The sequence below is a fragment of the Marmota flaviventris genome, chromosome 17, assembly GCF_047511675.1.
Source record: "Marmota flaviventris isolate mMarFla1 chromosome 17, mMarFla1.hap1, whole genome shotgun sequence".
Taxonomy (NCBI): Eukaryota; Metazoa; Chordata; class Mammalia; order Rodentia; family Sciuridae; genus Marmota; species Marmota flaviventris.
The window spans coordinates 48,267,533-48,286,727 of record NC_092514.1 but is presented as its reverse complement, the minus strand read 5'-3'; the positions used below and the strand labels follow the sequence as shown (position 1 = coordinate 48,286,727).

At 37.0% G+C, this 19,195-nt stretch overlaps 3 protein-coding genes across 9 annotated transcripts in view; 2 read left to right on the top strand and 1 right to left on the bottom strand.

Moving 5' to 3' along the window:
* Tom1l1 (target of myb1 like 1 membrane trafficking protein) overlaps positions 1–10,233 on the top strand; it is a 42,619-nt gene extending 32,386 nt beyond the window's left edge. For all 3 annotated transcript variants that reach the window (XM_027924782.3, XM_071603793.1, XM_071603792.1), the window contains 5 exons: positions 3,707–3,758; positions 5,625–5,730; positions 6,172–6,253; positions 8,766–8,830; positions 9,460–10,233. In XM_027924782.3, the coding sequence (XP_027780583.2) occupies positions 3,707–3,758; positions 5,625–5,730; positions 6,172–6,253; positions 8,766–8,829 (304 nt within the window). In that variant the 3' untranslated portion in view covers position 8,830; positions 9,460–10,233. The remainder of the gene's footprint in view (positions 1–3,706; positions 3,759–5,624; positions 5,731–6,171; positions 6,254–8,765; positions 8,831–9,459) is intronic.
* On the bottom strand, positions 10,108–15,551 carry Cox11 (cytochrome c oxidase copper chaperone COX11). The gene is made up of 4 exons (XM_027924783.3): positions 15,126–15,551; positions 12,873–13,028; positions 11,449–11,574; positions 10,108–11,108 (listed from the first exon to the last, which is right to left on the bottom strand). The coding sequence occupies exons 1-4, from the start codon at positions 15,486–15,488 to the stop codon at positions 10,926–10,928; spliced, it is 828 nt and encodes a 275-aa protein (XP_027780584.1). The 5' UTR covers positions 15,489–15,551; the 3' UTR covers positions 10,108–10,925.
* Positions 15,552–15,571: 20 nt separating this feature from the next.
* Positions 15,572–19,195, top strand: part of Stxbp4 (syntaxin binding protein 4) — a 161,070-nt gene continuing 157,446 nt past the window's right edge. For 3 of the 5 annotated variants that reach the window (XM_071603791.1, XM_071603790.1, XM_027924780.2), the window contains exon 1: positions 15,572–15,653. The gene's annotated coding sequence lies outside the window, so the exon portion shown is untranslated. Of the gene's footprint in view, positions 15,654–15,950; positions 16,072–16,261; positions 16,321–19,195 lie in introns of those variants that run through there. The other 2 variants (XM_071603788.1, XM_071603789.1) reach the window with 2 other exon arrangements.

Genomic DNA, 19,195 nt, shown 5'->3' with positions numbered 1-19,195 from the left:
GCAGATTGGCCCTGCATCATTATGTAATTCCCCTCTCTGTTCCCCATAATTTTCCTTGCCATATTTATTTTAGTACTAATATTCCTGTTTTCTTTGGATTAGTATTTGTATGGTATCTTTTCCCATTTTTTTACTTAACCTATATCAAAATATTTGTAGTTTATGGTTAGGTAGCACATAGTTGGGTCATGCATTTTTATGTATTCTCACTATTTCTGTTTTTAATTGATGTATTTAGACCATTTACATTTAATGTAATTCTCTGTTGAATTCATTGTTTAATTTGTTTTCTGACTCTTTTTTCCCTATTTCTTCTTTTGGATTATGAGAATGTTTGTTGTATTCCATTTTAATTTATCTATTGTGATTTTTGGTTATATCTTTGGTGTGTATGTGTGAGAGAGAGAATGGGGGTACTTAGGTGATCACAATATATTTATAGTTTGTCAGTCTACTTAACTAGTGTAGAAAACTTATCACTATTTAAGTCCTCCTTTATGTAATCATATGTATAATAACTCTAAACATTGGGGGAAAATATCAAAGGACCATGTTATATCTTTTGCTTACAACCTTCAAATATATTTTGAAGAACTCAAGAAAATAGTCTATTATTATTCAATAGTTACCATTTCTATTGCTCATCTTTTCTCTGGTGTAACATACCCTCTCTCTGAAGTTCTCTTGGCAATTCTTTTTATAGAAGGTATATCCCCAGCAAAGTTTTACTTTAATGGAGAATGTTTTTATTTCATCTTTGTTCCTGAAGGGTAGTCTTACTGATTGTGGATTCTGGGTTCACAGTTTTTTTTTTCTTTCAGCAGTTGTAAAAGGTTGTCACTCTCTCTTTTGGCCTACATGGTTTCTAGTAAGAAACCTACATTGATTTGAATAGTCATTTCTCTATACATAATGTGTTCTGTTCTCTGCATACTTTAAATATTTTTTCTTTTTAAATTTTGAGTGTTTGTGATGTCTATACTTGATTTCTTTTTGTTTGGGGGGATTGGGAGAATGTATTAATAGTTTCCTATGGCTGCCATAACAAAGTACCACAAATGGGTGGTTTAAAACCACAAGTATTCATTCTCTCATAGTTTTGGAAACAGGAAGTCTGAAATTCAGTCCCTTATGGACTCTTAGGGTAGAATCTGTTCTCTGCCTCTTCCAAATTCTGGTGGCTTGGCATTCCTTGGCTTGACTGGTTTATTACCATGTCACTCGTTTCTGTTTCCACCCTAACCTGGCCTTCTCTGTATGTCTCAAATCTCCCTCTGCTTTTCTCTTTTAAGATCATTTGTCACTGGATTTAGAATCCAGCCAGCTATGATAATCCACATCTTAAGATCCTTAATTTAATTATGTTTGTAGGGACCCTTTTTTCTAATGAGATAACATTCTCAGATTCTGGGGATTGTGATTTAAACATGTCTTTTGGGGGACTTCATTTAATATACTACACAGAACTTCTTGAATCTGTGGGTTTTGTCTTTCAACAAACTTGTGAAATTTTCAGCCTGTACAGAATCTTCAGATAGTTTTTTTCCCTTTCAACACTACACAGTTTCTGCTTTCCTGTTAGGACTCTGAGGACATAATTGTTGCAGCTGTATCATTATCTCATAGGTGTTTGGGGTTCAGTTTAATTACTCTTTTCACTTTTTTTCCCTTTATATTCAGATTAGATAATTTCTGTGATCTCTGTTCAAGTTTACTCTTACCTCTTTTATCTCTTTTTTGTACTAGGGACAGAATTGAACCTAGGGAGCGCTTAATCACTGAGTCACATCCCTAGTCCTCTCTCCCCCTTTTGTTTTTTTGAGACTTGATAGGTTGCTGAGGCTGGCTTTGAACTTGCAATTCTCCTGCTTCAGACTCCCTAGCTGCTGGGATTACAGATTTTCGCCACTATACCCAGCTCCTCCCTCATCTCTATTTTGCTATTGAGCTCATTAGAAAACTTTTTAAAATTTCATTTATTGAATTTTTCAACTTTAAAATCTTCTTTTGGCGCGCGCTTATGCGCGCTCTCTGTCTCTCTCTCTCATATATCTTTTTTTCTTTTTTTGGCTGAGACTTTTCTGTTTTTCTCAAGTGTGTTCCCAATTGCATCTTAGAGTATTTACATAATAACTGGTTTAAAATCTCTTGGAGATGATTCCAATATCTAGGTCCTCTTGATATCCATGCCTGTTGATTTTCTTCTTAATGCAAGTTGAAATTTTCCATTACCTAGTAATTTGGGGTTATATCTTGGCTTTTTTTTTTTTTTTTTTGCGGTGCTGGGCATTGAACTCGGGACCTCACACATGCAAGGCAAGCACTCTCCTGAGCTATATCCTTAACTCCTTATTTTATTTTGAAACAGATCTAAGTTTCTGAGTCTGGCCTTGAACTTGTTGTAATCATCCTCCATCAGCTTTCTGAGTAGCTAAGGTTATAGGTATGTGCCACTGAGCTTCATGTTCTTGGGTATTACTAACAATTTATTATGAGATGTGTGGTCTTAATTAAATCTTGTCCAGAATTTTGATATTTTAATTTTAAAAGGCAAACAACTTGGTTAGATTTAAAGCACAATTTTAGCCTGCCCATTGGCTGTGGTCCCAGTGTCAACCAAGTTTTCTAAATCTTTGTCGTGCTACTCAGATCTGTCTTGCCTATGTACCAATCTAAGGTCTAGATAGCAGGTTGTGTGCTCAGTTCTCAACTTTCTCGACATCCTGATTGATACCAGATCCATGGGTGTGATGAAGTAGGTCGCGTTTCATAAGCAACTTTGAGATTGTTTTCCTGAATTCTTCTATCCCTCTGATTTCTCTGGTGCTTCCTGGTTTCCTGGGGCTCCCCTCTCAACTTTCCAGTCACAAAGCTGCTGTCATTATTATACCATGCATTTCTTCAGCTATGTGTATGTCTGAGACTACATGGCAAGGCCAAATGGAAGAAAGAAAATGGGTTTTTCCGTGTCCCCTTGGGGTCACAGCTCTACTTATAAAAGGGGAAAATGTTTTTCATTCAGAGTTTTATCTCTGTGTTGCCTCTGCTGTTACTGCAGCCACCTTGGGGTTACCTGTGGCTTTGGATGTGAACAGAGATAAAAAATAAGAAAGGGGTTAAATTTCTGTTCTCTATGAGTGTAATTTCTTTTGCCTGCTCTTGATAAAATGGGTTTTCTCGTGAAGCTCTGTCCTCACTGATGCTCACATTTGGGGCTGCATTGCATTCAGGTGACTGAACACAAAAAATGATAAATTCACCACAGTTCAGCAATGTTTGAATTCATGTTTGCATTCAGGGGGACAATGGGAGGAAAATGTGTTTGTTCCCCCTTAACCAGAATTGGAATCCTCACCTACCTTCTTAACCTCTACTCCACCCACTTCTAATCCTTCACAAGGAGATGGGATGGTAGCTACTCTGACAGAAAGACCGAAGGCTCCGTTCTTAGTGATGTGTGCTTCACACTCAGGTTTTGGGACCATACTGCAAAGGGACAATGCTTTGTGTCTTTGCTGTCCTTGATATTTAGGCATCATAATTTGGAAGGCACTGAAACCTGAAGGCAATTGTTATAGTAAAATACCACTTACGTGTTATCAGTAGGTACATGATAGTTTTGTGTTTAGACCAGGAAAATCATCTTACTTTTTGCATTTGTGTTCTCACTGTAGGGTAATCATGCTGTGTTATCACACTATCCTAGGTTTGCCCAAAGGACACGCCAAAACCACGCCTCAAGTCACACATATGATAATGTAAGTAACAAGACCCTTTTGTGGCACCACACTAGTCAGCAGAGTATTGTGGCCAAAAAGAACTCTTGGTCATTAACTTCCCTATTCTGTTCAGCATTTCTTTACACTGTGTTGATGTAGCTGTTGTTAGGATTTTTAATTTCCTTTAAAATTTTTCTAAGATAGGCAAGTTATCACGCTCCTGTTAGAGAAATGGTTAAAGATGTAATTCCTGGCAGAGATGTAGCTCAGGGGACATGCTTGCCTAGCATGCAAAGACCTGGGTTTGAATCCCAGCACTGAAGAAAACAACAACAACAAAAAAAACTGTAATTCTCAGTCTTTATCTTGCCTGATTTATTAGTAGCATGTGATGATGTTGATCACTTCCTTCATTTTGCAACGTGGCTTTCAGACAACACTCACTTTTAATTCTTCTGTTGCATCACTTCCATTTCTTCTCTTTTGCTGGCATTTCTTCCTCTCTTGGCCTTTTCATATTGGAAACATCAGGCTTAGGCTAATGATTTTTCTGTTGACATTAATTCCTCCAAGGTCTTTTACTTGAAATAACCACTCAAGTTTTGACAACCTACAAGTTCATATCTCCAGCCCAGACTTTTCCCTAAATGTAGAACTCATGTATCTACTTTCCACTTAACAACACCTCTTTATTTCTTCTCAGTCCCTGCTCTTTTTACACACTTGCCATCTCAGTAAATGGCTACTCCACTCCTAGTTGTAAAGGGAGAAAACCTTGAGGAAATAGTGCTTGACCTCTAACTTTTTACCTTTTATCTTCAAAAATATGTCCATTATCCAGCCATTTCTCGCTACCTCTACTTCTGTTCCTCAGTCGAAGCCTCCTTCAGAAGGATGCTGCAGTGGCTACTTAAGGATTGACATTTGCCTCCCTGCACTTCCTCCCACCCTCACCCCACCTCACACCTCACAATCTAGACCTAAAACAAAAAACAGAGCAGTCCTTTTTTTAAAAAAAGTCAAGTCATATCACTATCTGTTCAAAGCTCACTTAGGATTTTTCTTCCTCCCTCCATTTTGCCCAATAAGTCTGTGATGCTGATATGACCCTCCAGCTTACCTCTTGCCTCCCCACCTTGGCCCACTCTTCTCCAACCATATTGGCCTCCTTCAGAGTCCGTGAGCTCATATCCTTTTTGATAATCATTCCAGTCAGGGTTTTGCTTGAATGTCCCCAGGGTCGGAAATCCGCTGACCATGGCCTGAATCCCACCATAGCCTCCTCTTCCCATTACCCTGTTTTTTACTGTAGCATATGCCATCTGACATGGATTTACATTTGGTTATTATCTGCTGCCTGAGGTTGGGGACTTGGCCTTTTTTTCTTTTTTTATTAATAGTGCATGGTAGCTAATAAGTATCCAGGACACATTTGTGGAATGAATGAGAAAATTACGAAGATACGTTTCTAATTCAGAGTTCAATCTTTATCCTATCACTCCTGGTTTGATAGCATCACTGTGTGCCTTTCTGTAGCTGTGAGACTTTATTTTTCTTTCCCATTCAAAGCTGAGATTTATATTCAGGGCAAAACAACAGAGAATCTAGACTGAGTCAGTCAATACAGCTTGTTTTATGAAGGCAATAATTTTTAAACATTTCATATTTTTTGTGGAAATGGAGTGCAATGAGCATGAAAACAGACAGAAAAGTAATAAATCTTGTAAGTGGTAATTCCTTAGAAACTGAAGTAATAGTTAAATATTACTAGTATTTATCCAGCTGAGTATACATGGTTCTTGGAACACTGTCCCTAGGAAACTTAAGGCTTAATGAGTTAAAACAAACCAAACCAAAAAAAGCCTAATGTGGAGTGTATGTTTGAACATGTTATGCTTTCTTCAGTTTCTAGAACACTCAAATCCAGTATTACTACAGCCAGTTAGCCTACAGACTGCCACAGTAACACCGTCAAACCAGACGCCACCCTCCTTGCCCAACAATCATCCAGGTACTTGAGACCTTGTAATTGCCATCATATAAGGAAACTTAAAGAGAATGTATGATATGTCAGAGATGTAAAGATAATTGAACATAGATAAAGGGGAGACATCAGAGTAGCTCATTGCATTTTTAAGCTATTTAAAGTAAATTCAGGGCTGTTACCATTATGCCTGACATTAGGAAATTATAAAAAGGCTTGTGTTAAATTGAATTTTTATGTAGAACACAAAGGCAAATAGACCTTTAGTTAAGGTTTGGAAATCTTTTATGGGTTTTTTTTTTTAACTGGGCAATTATTAAAACAATGGTCTGTTTTACTTTGGATTGTATTTATTAGAATCTTATATTTTAAGTCTAAGTTAAAACTGTTCAATATATTAATTATAAAAGAACATATGAGTACTACTCGACAAGCATGTGTGTTTAGGGTCTCTTTTTTCACCTACAGCAATGACAAAGAATGATCTCCAGCCACCCAATTACTATGAGGTAATGGAGTTTGATCCCTTAGCTCCTGCTGTCACTACAGAGTAAGTCATTTACAAAATGATTAATTTAGTTTGTCTTGGTTTCGTTTCATAGCAGAGCTAACAGCTTGGTTACACGTTTAACTTTGTTTAGGTCTTGACTGAAATTGATGGCCTTATTAAAATAGATTTATGAGGTTTTATGGTGGCTGTTGCTTGTAGAGATCTTTATCTCTCTCAGCATTTTGACATAAAAATAAAAATGCTGGGCTGAACATCAATACACAACCAGAACCAACATGTGCATTCTTCCTAGATATCTTGGCAGAAAGGCAGATTCCCTCTCACTTGAGAGGGCACTCTTCACTGATGACATGATACAATAACAATGGGATATTTTAATTGTTCTTTGAGAACTAATCCAAAAGAAAACTAGTATATATGTAAGAACTTTTTAGTAGTCACTACACATGACAACAATGTACTTAAAATGTTTTGATAAGATATTTGTGTTAGCTTTCTGTTGCTGTGACAAAATACCTGATACAAACAACTTAAAGGGAGAAAAGGTACATTTTGGCTCATAGTTTTAGTCTGTGATCACTTGGCCTGATGGCTTTGGGGTCTATACTGAGAGAGTCCATCATGGCAGAATTGCATGGCAGACGATATTTGCTTACCCTCCCAGCAGCCAGGAAGCAGAGAGCATGCTTTTATAAGAAAGCCTCTGCCCCCCAAACCCTATAGGGTATGAATCCATCAATGGACTAATCCACTGATGAGGTCACTGCCCTGTCGCCTCTCAAAAGCTACACCTCTGAACACTCCTCCATTGAGGACTAAGTCTTGAATACATGAGCTTTTGGGGGCTATTTTAGATTCCAATCATAACATTATCAGTGTAAAACTTGCTTTTTCACTTGAAATTCTTAAAAGCACCAACCATTATTTTATGATTTCCTCCTGGTCAAGTGTATACATTTGTAGGATGGTAGATTTTTTAGAGCATAGTACCAGAGTGGAAAATAATTTTGTAGGAAAGATTAGTGAGTGCAAAATTATGATGTACATTGAGAGGATAAGTAGGTTGAGAACTGAAAACTAGATAATGGATTTAAGTAAATCATTGGTGATTTCAATGGAAATCATTGATTTTAATTAAAACCATTTTGGTGAGTTGATGGGGACAGAAGCCAGATTTCAGTGCATTAAAAAAGCAAGATGAAGTAGAGACAGGAAGTGCAAGAACCTAGGAAGAGATGGTAGGAAGTGGTTTGGCAATTAGAGGATTACTGAGGTGGTTACTGCAAGTGGACATAAGATGATAGACTGTGCGATGTCCCGTAAAATGGGAGACACCAGAGCATTTGTGAATACCAAGTATCTATACTAGTATAGAGGGTGAGGTTGAAGATTCAGGAAGGGAAGACAACTGTATGAAGTATTTAAGAAGCCAGATAGGATCATGGAAGTAGAGAATGGTGCAGATGACAACAGACTTAGGATTTAGTGATGGTAAGATGAGAAAGTTTTTTGATATTAAGACATATAATTTATTAAAAAGTACAGATTCTGGGCTGGGGTTGTGGCTCAGTGGTAAAGTGCTCACCTATCATGCATGAGGCACTGGGTTTGATCCTCAGCACCACATAAAAATAAAATAAAGGTATTGTGTCCACCTACAACTAAAAAATATACTTTACAGTTTCTTCCTGAGAGATCTGAAGATCAGAGATATAACAAGAGTGAAGGCTGAAATAATTTCTTAGAAAACGAAAGACAAAACTTTACAGAAACACAGTAAATCGCAGGACCATGCTGAGGCCTCATGAAGTGACTGATTTCATAGTGCTTCATTTTTAGACTTTCTGCAGCCATGTTTTACTCTCTCTATGAGTGTCATGTTTTAGGGTATTGATATTTCTAGTGAAAGACATGTAAAACATAAAGAAGTGAGGGATAGAAAAACTATTATATTAAAGGTTCAGAGATGATAATTACAAACTAAAGGATGCTTAGGAATCTGGATTATAAACATAGAAATTAAATGAGCTAGACATTAATATTTCTATTTTTTTTTTTTTTACCCACAACCCAGGGGTGATCTACCACTGAGCATATCTCAGCTTTTTATTTTTCGAGACAGGGTCCTTAACAGAGTTTCTCAGGCTGGCCTTGACATTGCAGTCCGCCTGATTCTGCTTCCAAGTTGTTGGGATTGCAGGCATATGCCTCCACACATGGTTACAACATTTTTTTCTTTAAGGGTTTAAATTAGAAGCTGAATGATTTTCTAAAAAAAAAAAGAAGAAGAAGAAGAATGAGCCCAAATTTGAGCCATGTTTTTTCCTTTAAATCACAAGTAAAAATGATTTGGTCTTGAAAAGGCATGTACCCTTGAATTTAAGAAAGTTAGACTTCAAGCTTCAGGACAGATATCTTTGTTTTTATTCATTGATGCCTGACCTTCCCAAACAGCCCCAGATATTTAATTATGGTGCTGAAGTTTAAAAAGCAACATAATACTTTGAATTGATATATAACACTTTAACTGTGATAACTTTTTTTGTTTCAGAGCTATTTATGAAGAAATAGATGTTCATCCCCACAAAGGAGCTCGAAGTCATAGTGACTGTTGAGGTAAAAACTTCAATTACATTCCATATTCCATCTAATTTCAGTGTAACATCACCTTTTGCATTCAGTAGTTATATTTTGTAATGGCTGAGTTTTACGCTTATGGTTAATGAAATAACAGGAATTCCTCTGGATCATTCAAACTGTAAAGAACTGTTTTTCACTAAGGAAATACAATCTTTGTGATCTTGTCAGCAAAAAGCAATGAGACTTGGGAATGCAGGAGTTGGGTTTATGGGATTGAAATGTTAATGCTAAAAAAATTATTTGATCAATAGAAATTCCCTATCACTAAAATCAGGTGTTTGGCTTTAATGTGCAGTTAAAACCTGTTAACTGGTACCAAGAAAACCTATTCATTGTTAGTCCTCCAAATAGGTCTGGTTTTTCCCTATTTGTTGCATTAGTCATCCCACTTACTTCCTGATAAATGTCTGATTATCAGGTGCCTATTATATATTCCCGCCACACCATCCCCTACAGAAGTAGTAGGTTACCACCATTCCTCTATTTGACTGGCTCTTCTATCTCCCAGTAGAGAAAAGACAAAGAGTTATCAAGAAGTAAACAAGAGTTATCAAGAGTTATCAAGGAGGGCAGGATGGAGAATGACCAATTTTCTTCTGTTTTAGGTTAAAGTGGATGATCAATCAGCTCATTAGCAGCAGAGGGGCTAGCTCTCTTAAAGGGTAGATCCTATCCAGCTTTGAGACCTGGAAGACAAGACCTACCAACATGTGAAAGCCACAGTGGACCATTTCTTCTCTGCTATAATGAAGTATAAACAGAAGAATAATAATTTCAGAGTAATATTCATGATTAATGACAACCAATCAAGATTTCAGTAGAATGTGGTTGTAGCAAATATTCACTTAAAACTTTGGAAGAACAATTACTTAGTCCTTAGGCCAACCAGTTTAATTGCAGTACCTTCTGTTGCCTACATCTTCCTATATATAGAAAACAAATAATCACACGGCTGTGATAAAAGTAGATAAAGATTGTTACTTTATTATTATTACTACAAAATAATTCTAAATAGATGTGAGAAACTAAATGTATTATTCAGGAAGAACATTTTGTGCCTTCACTTAACTAAAATTGAATGTAAGATAATTTGCACTTCTTTAAAAATAATTCTTTGATTCTTTATAATGCTAAATTATCTTCTATTGCCCCCTACCCTTTTTATTATAATTAATATTTCTATTTGGAACAAAGACTACTGGAAAACATTCAGAATAAATTGTGTATTCATTTACATAAATTACAATGACAAATAACTTAAAATAATTTATTATTATTATTTTTTTATACAGTTTTGATCCCAGAACTTCTATGTCAGTAATCTTCATAATCCCATCCTTCCCTTTTAACATTCAGGGGCTTGGAACTAAGAAAGTAAATGCAAGCAGTCTAATTAGATATATTACATTATTATTACATTATATTACGTTTTATTTCAATTTCCTAGTGTCACAATTTCAAAGTAATTCAATATTCAAATGTAAAATAGCCCTAGACCTTAAAGGGAAACTAAAGTCAAATTTGAAATAAGAATATAATCTTTGAGCCGTCTTAGGGCTTAGTGACTTCTCTTTCACCTTTGAATTTTTTTAAATAATGGCCATTCACACTGAAGGAAAATAGCTGTTTTGGAGATAAATAAACATGCTCCAAAGTTCTGTTCTATAGCCTGATACAGATAACTGTGCGCGTGTGGGCATGTGTGTGTGTGTGTGTGTGTGTGTGTGTGTGTATGAAGGGCCAATAATTTGAAAAGCAACTATAGAATTAAGCTGAACAATGATCAAGTTCATGCCTGCACATGTAAGAAACAAAGCAGTTTCTCTTCATATTATCACATTCTTAAATATGGTAGTGAACAGTCATACAGTCTATATAAACATGTGGGTTTCTTATGGTAAAAAGCTGAAACTGTTCTTTTATTTTTAAGTGGCATAAATTAGTTAACAAGAAAAAAATGCTCAAAACAGAAGGCTTCACTTCATCTCATTACAGAATATTTCTCTTCTGAGAAGGCAGGATACATGATTTCTCAAAAATCATAAATCCGAAGTAGGACTTGGTTGCTACTTCAATTATAGCCTGGAACTGGCAACTTGTGCCCTTCCTTTGCTTCAAAAAAGGTATAAGAAAGAGTGATAAGATCAACATTCACCATTCTTGGATCTTCAGCAAATTCAGGATCAATGTAAAAAAATACTGGCATATCTACTTCCTCTTGGGGGTTAAGCCTTTGTTCTTCAAAACAGAAGCACTAGAAATTATAGAAAGGTATTTGTTTAATAACATTTCTATTACCTGTAACAAAGGAATAGTCACTTCTTGACTTTTAAGTTCTATGATAGACTAATAGCATGTTTCAAGCTCAGATTGAGTTTTGTTTTAAGGACTGAAATTCTAATCTTAAAAGCAAAATATTAATTTGGTTTGACGATCAGTCTTTATATAGCAGTTTAAACAGAGAAGATAAAAGTAGCTTGAAGTCTATAAGAAACAGTTTTCAGAAATTATAAGTATCTACTAAAACATTACAGTAAGTTTCACACTAAACAGTTTCATGTACCTTTACTATATTCCTTGTTTGCACTGTTTACCTGTATTTTATTGAAATACTGTCCAGCTTCAAATGGTACAACATTGTATGTAGAAATTCCAATTATTGGTTTGTCAGTAGGATTCTTAGCTTTATAAAATGCCAGTGCAGTCTCTCCTGGTACTACCTGTTTTAAAGAACACACGTTATCAGTGCTTTAAATCTCACATACCTCCTTTTTTTCCCTACTAAATTACAATCCTTATTTTTGCTGTTCTTCAGACCACCACACCTGAGGTTCAGCAAAATAAATTGTGAATCTTACCCACAAACCTGAGTCTCAAATTTTATTTGCATGTCAATGAAGAATCAGTGTATTGTTAGGTATAATTAGTTATGTATTACCCTCAGATATATCTGAGATTTTCAAACAACAGTCTACAAATTATTCAAAAATACGTCCAAGGACAAGCCAACTATATCACAGCCCAAGCCTCACTTCTTTGTAACACTTAAACATGAATGTCATGATTATTTTTTTTAAATGATACTAACATTAAACTTACCTTGAATTAAATTATAATCAAAGTAAATTCAAATGAATAAAACCAAAAAATGCTAATGCATTGAAAATAGGGAAGCTTAAAATAAAAAATTTCGAAAAGATAGTCTTGTCTACTTGTACCAGTATACCATCTTGTACCTTGTTTTCTACCACATAAATGAACCAGTGCAAAATTATAACCTATGAAACCCTTAGTCATTGAAGATACTCAGTCAGGTTAACTAAACTGGACAAGTACTAATATTTAGAAGCGTTTTCCAATGAGGGTTGAAATTAAGTCTTTCTTGTTAATCCTCAATTGAGAGAATTTCAGTTAAAATCCTTGCAAGGTTGCAATTAGTTAACATTTAAGAAAGCTTTAAAGTATATGCTCTATTACATTAAGTACAAAGCACTATTAAAAAGTCATTTCAGCTGGGCATAGTGGTGCATGCCTATAATCCCAGTGACTCAGGAAGCTGATGCCAGCCTAGGCAACTCAGTGAGACTCTGTATCAGAATAAAAAATTAAAAAGAAATGGGGATGTAGCTTAGTGGTACAGGTTCTCTGGGTTCAAACCCAATACAAAGGAAAAAAAAAAGCAGTTATTTCAAAATACTAACAAATTCCATGAATAATTCCATTTCATGAAATATATTCCATGAATTATTCATGGAATCTGTATTTTTAAATTGAGTTTTGATAAGTCAGACAACTTAAGATTAAACGGTTTTTACATTGAAAAAAGAAATCTAATGATTGCTTTAGTTACTTACATATATTTCTGTTTGCTGAGGTCTAAAGTTCCACTGGAGCCTTGCATGCACATCTGCATTAAAGGTACCTTAATGATTCGATCCTTGACAGGCACCATGTTTTCAGTTTGGTCTGATGAATGACCTGCTACTGCTGAAATCTAATGACTGCTTTAGTTACTTACATATATTTCTGTTTGCTGAGGTCTAAAGTTCCACTGGAGACTTGCATGCACATCTGCATTAAAGGTAACCTTAATGATTCGATCCTTGACAGGCACCATGTTTTCAATTTGGTCTGATGAATGACCTGCTACTGCTGATCCTCCAAGTCCAGTAGTCTAGGAAAAAAGATACTAAATATGTTAAATAATACAGATGTTGGTCTATTTCTTGAACAAAGCAAAATTTTAAAAGCAATAATCCAGCTAGAGCCATGTTTAAATACTATCTCTGACCATTTCCTATAACTGCCAATGGTTTGCCCATTTTTAAGGTGTCAAAAGCCTATGTTAAAGTGATCCATATGGTATGTTTCAACAAAGTCGTGATTATCTGAATGATCAAAAGTGAATCCTTTGGGAAAAGTAGTTTCTTTGAATTAAAAAAACTATTATCTATTATCACAGAAAATAGAGCACAGAATTTCCAGATTAGCCTTTTATTAAACATACTTCCCTTTATTATCTTGTACTCACTAGAATAAAATTTACCCCAAACCTGGTCATTTCAATGAAAATACTTATTATTTCCACTTTTCCATGTTTCTTTCTGGTTCTTTTCCATATCAAAATTACACTGTAGTTTTATTTCCATATACTGCTTTTCTACAGCATTTTAAGTATTTTTCCATGCCAGTTAAAGTTTTTGTATGGTTTACTTCTTCTCATGATATAACTTTTGTAGATGTCACTAGTTAACTAGAGGACATGATGTCTTTGGCCATTGAATCAGCCTATCACAGGGCATGTATCTGACATTTCTTGTTTAACTTCATTGGCATTGATTATTTTCTTGTTTGACTTTATTACTTTCTCATATGCTTAAAAAAAAAAAAAAAAAAAGTCCTTGCATCCCTGGTTGTCATTCTTCTGATGCTTGAGGTTATCAGAATTTTGGTTTCCAGATAATTTACCTTTTACTGTACTATATTGGAAACATAACAAAACAAAATTTCAGGTTAGGGGTAGATTCCCAGCAAGATATAATATTACTATCTTCTGCTACTTATAGTCACCTAGCTTCATTTAACTTCCATGTGACATTATCAAATTGCACTATAATAAAAAAAGAAGCATCAGAGGGCAAGTCATTATCCTTGCTTAACAGATAAGTATATTCTTCTGCCTAATAATAATATTTGAGTTTTGAGATGTAACTTCTTTTCCTAAGAGTCACTTTAATTTGTCCTCCCTCAATATAAGATTCCTTAATATACTTTTTGAACACAGATTCTTCAAAATTTCTAAGTTCAGTGTTTAATATACACACAATTAAAAAGCATTGAAAAGATGTACTGAGCTCAGGTCTAGTTTTGCAACTTATTGAATAAATCTTATTTTCTTTGGATTACATTTTACATGCTCATAAAATGAGGACACTGTTAAGTGGTTTGTATAATCCCTTATTTCTGGTTATAAAATTTTTGTGATTCCAGAAGTAACAGAAGATGTTCATCACATATCACTGTTTAACATCCAACCTGATTTTAGGATTACAATATTTTTCACCTTTCTGCCCTACCATTCCAAGTGAAGACAGACAGACACATATACAATATTCTCAACTGTTTGGAGCAGGGTTTCTTAACCAGTACTGATATTTGGGGGTGGATAATTTTGGGGGGAAAGTGAGGGTGTCCTGTGCACTGTTGGATATTTGGCAGCATCTCTAGCCTCTACCCACTTGTATGCCAGTACCACTCAACCCGATATCACCCCAGGTTGTAACAAACAGGTCTTCAAACATTGCTAACAGTTCCCTGGGGGGACAAAAATCACTCCCTTCCAGCCAATGATGGTTTTTGAGGAGGATCTACACTTGATCTGGATTTGGTTCTTCTAATGAACTAATCAGGTGATAGTTTGGGGGTTCATATTCGGTCCTCCTGGGTGGCGAGGTAGAGATCAGAGAAATCCACTCTGCTGCGTGGAATAAACAACCACTATGGGGACTAGGGTTCTACTGAGCTTTTCCACTAACTTTCTCGGTGACCTTGAACAAGTCACTGATAGAGCCAGTTTCCTCTTTGAGACCTAACCTTAGACAACCTTCCAACTATGAGCCTCTTCTAGAGGGGCGGCTTCCGAGGTTCTGCCCCGCACCAAATGCGGTTTGCCCTTCCGTGTGCAGTGTTATCATCATCTGTGATTGTACCCCTGACCTTCCTAAACTCCACCAGTCTTTGTCTTGACCCTCGCGATCGCGCCGCCCCCTACCTGGCAATAGAGCCGATAAAGGGGCACAGCGGCGTAAGAGGCCCCCAGCATGCCCACGGCGGCCGCGGTCACGTAGGTGAGCACCGTCTTGTTCCGCCGCCTCCAGTCCTCCTCCTGCGCTCGTGTGAAAGGGTTTGTGCTCTTCGGTCGCCGCCGCCACTGCGCGGCTGGGTCCCGGGCCGGTCTCCGGCGTTCCCATGTCCACAGCCGCCTCAGCCCTCTTTCAGCCCCTCCAGTTCCACTCCACCCCAGGCTAAGGAACGGCTCTACCCTCCCCGCAGCCCCAGTCGGGGACCCAGGGTGGCTCCATCGCCAGCCACAAAAAGCAACAAGCCTCCATCCCGGAGGCCAGATCGCTCCCATAACCCCCTGAAAGTAGGCCCGCCTGTCAGGGACGAGAGGTCCGATCTCGCGAGGCCTGTTACTTCTCGCGGTATCTGGGTTGAGCCGGCCCCTGCCTTGGCTACCAGACTCCTCAGGTGGCAACGCTTGCAGTCTAGCTACGGAGGCCGGTTTGCGGGACTAACGGTAAGTTCGCGTTTTACCTTCGTGGCTGTCCCTCCCACTTTGCTCCCTTCCCCGGGCACTCTTTAACTTAATCTTGAGGAAAATGCGGTTTGCCCTTCCGTGTGCAGTGTTATCATCATCTGTGATTGTACCCCTGACCTTCCTAAAGTCCACCAGTCTTTGTCTTGACCTGGCGGCCGGCGCTCCCGCGGTACCTCTGCTTAGGGCGCCCCAGCTCTGGTCCCCGGGCTTACTGCCCTTGACTTGGGCTCGGGGATCGCTTGTCGCAGGAAGCCTTCTGTGTTAACCACAGTCCTCTCGGATACTCAACATGTGCAACTTCTCACCTGGGCATCGGCTTCTACTGCTGTGATGTCCCTTTGCCACTCGCCCAGTGACAGTCACCACGTCTGGAGCGAAAGAGACTTAGCAAACCTGAGTATGCTCAGAAGGGAGTGACCAGAGTATGAGGGTCACTTAAAAGGAGGGATTGGGGAGAAATGGAGATGTTCATTTTGGGAGGAAAAAAACAAAACCAAAGAGAGAGGGATGTGACGCTTTCTTCAGCTGTCCCAAAATACTTAACTAGGACCAAAGAGGGAGCAGATTGCAGAGCCGATTTTACTGAAATAGAAGGAAGCATCTTTCTGCAGATTATAAAATCGTGATTCAGAACTCAGATTCTCAGGTTAGGCGTTTCCACATTCTTAACCGGGCCCTCAAGGTGGCCAGTAACTTGACCGAAAACTTCGTGTCCATATTCCTAAAATGGAAATCATCATAATTAATGTGAATATGTGTATAAAGTGATTTTTCACCAGTACCTGAGGCATAGTAAGAATCTTAGTAAAAGGCTTTATTTCTAAGGGCTAGCACAAATCAATTATCCCCATTTTATAGATGAAGAAACTGAAGGCCTGAGAAACTTTGTCACTCAATATTTATTTGTTGCACTCTTACTGTGGTCCACACACTTCAATCTGCTAGGAAGAACACAGGAGATAATCAAGTTACAGATACATAAGAAGGGAATTTCAGATAATAATCAGTCAAGGATGACATTGAAATGACATAAAGTTTAATTTGAGAGTGATGACCCCAGGAGGGGCAGCAAAATTAGGTCTTATTTTAAAAAGGTCCAAATAAGATCTTTCTAAAGAAGTGATATTTGAGCCTAGTCCGAAACCATGATAAAGAGCTACTTGCTCAATGACAAGCTGGCTGGAGAGAGGAAGAAAATGGGGTCAGAGTTGTTATACAGAGGCCTAATAATACAAAGCCTCCTAAGCCATGTCCAAGGGAACCTATTAGGAGTGTTTGGAGCATACAACATGACCCAATTTGAGGCACAGTGAAAAAGAGAGATTGGTTACTTTGGGGTGGGGTAAGGGGCAGGAATGAAAGTGGAACAGTTAGAAGCGATTATGGTAGTCCAGGTGAGTGATGACAGTCACCTTGAGTGATGACTGTCACCTTGAGTGAATAATTAACTTGTGTTCCTAAGACCACAATTGCAGAGCCAATAAAATTCAGTTATTTTCTGACTCCTTTCTACTTTGGTACACTTAAAATTTTCAAAATTCTATGATTCTTCAAATTTATTCATATTGTGTTATGACAATGTTTGAAAATCTTTTTCACGTATATGTATCTTGGTGTTCTTATAGCGGATTGTGAGCTCTTTTGGATAAGACCTCATATTTTAACTTTTTTGCAGCATAGACTCAAATACCATGCAATCATTCATGTTCTTGAAGCCAGTAATACATTTCTTCTTAACCATACCTTCCACCCAGACACCCCTTCTACATAGCTCCAGGTAGCAATATAAATATGTCAATAATACTGACTTTGTATTAGATTATTTATTTGATTTTACCTCACTTTATTTTTTGTAAATGTGAAATGAAACTATTCCTTTCCAAGGTACAATAATGTTGGTAGCAAATTTTGGCGTTGGTCTTTGTATATTTCTCATTTAATAAAAGAAAATATGTGACATATCTAATCTTATGATAATATAAAAGGGCAATTCATGTTTATGGAATATTTCTAGATGACAAAATATTTTTGATATTTCAAATGTACTATGCAAAACATCATTTAGTTCAACCTTCAGTTTTTTTTAATTAGAGCATTATAGATATACATCATAGTTGGGTTCATTTTTTCAAAATCATACATGCTGGAATTTAATTTACTCAATTTCATTCCCTGTTCTCCTTCCCTTTTGCTCCTCTCCTCCATTCCCATTTTCCTTCCTCTACTGATTTTCCTTTTGCTATTCTGTTTACTTTTGACTTGTGATTTCTGCATACACATAAATGTGGAATTCCCTGTGTTATATTTGTACATGCACATAGGGTAATTTTGTTAAATTAATTTCACGTTTTCTCCCCTTTCCCGACCCTCCCCCTTACCCCCTCTTGATCCCCCTTCCACTTCACTGATTTTCTCTATATCATTGAAATATCTGCCCCCCCCCCCCACCTTTTTCTTTCTTATTTTGTTCTAACTTCTGCGTATGAGAGAAAACATTTGACCCTTGATTTTCTGAGTCTGGTTTATTTCACTTAGCATGATATTCTATATTTCTATCCTACTAGCAGATGCCATAATTTCATTCTTAATGGCTGAGTAAAACTCCATTATGTATATATACCACATTTTCTTAGTCCATTCATCTATTGACAAGCATAGGGCTATGGACGTCCAATTTTACTTTGAAATAATTAAAAAATATACATAAAAGTTGCAGCAATAGTGCACAAATTTCTAGCATATCCTTTATCTAGATTCTCTTAAAAATTTTGCACCATTGAAAGATATGAGATGATATTCCAAAACTGTAAACTTAATACTTCCAGGTGTATCTTCTAATTATAAGGACACTTTCTCCTTCATAATCATAGTACAGACATAAAAATGAAGAAGTTAATATTAACCTAGTATTACCATCTGTGGTCACCTTGAGCTGCCATATTGAAATACCATAGTCAGTATCATGAAAATGACACTGGGATTTCATTCTGAGCAAAAATTTGGTAAAGAATGAACTCTTGTCTCCATGGCAGACGAATTCAATGACCTAATATATTAGTTTTCTAGACCTACAACAGCAAATTACTGCAGATGGGGTTGTTTAAACTACAGCGATTTATTTCTCACATTTCTGGAGGCCTAAAGTCCAATATCAAGGTGCTGAAAGATTCAGTTCCTGGTGAGGGTTCTCCTCACTTGTAGCAGTCTGCCATCTTTCTGTGTCCTCTCGTCATTGAGAGGAGTGAGCAAGCTCTCTAATGTCTTTTTTTAAAAAGGACACTAATCACTTCCCATCAAGGTTCTACATTTATGACCTTAATTACTTCTTCAATTCATATGCAGCTTCACTTGGGGTTAGGGCTTCAACTTAAGAATTTTGGGGGACAGATACATTGAGTCCTTAACACCGTGTTGTCCTTAGACTCTGTTGGAATTTTTGTTTGTTTTTATTTGTTTGTTTTAGTTATTCATGACAGTAGAATCTATTTTGATATATTTATACAAGCATCAAATATATTTTA

Bases quoted from the DNA above. Each gene is read 5' to 3' on its own strand.
- Cox11 (XM_027924783.3), bottom strand. From the start codon at position 15,488: ATGGGAGCGATCTGGCCTCCGGGATGGAGGCTTGTTGCTTTTTGTGGC. The intron at 11,575-12,872 runs GTAAGTAACTAA...TCTTTAAAACAG, and splicing joins CTCAGCAAACAGAAATATAT to GTAGTACCAGGAGAGACTGC. The intron at 11,109-11,448 runs GTAAACAGTGCA...TATAATTTCTAG, and splicing joins AGTATTTCAATAAAATACAG to TGCTTCTGTTTTGAAGAACA.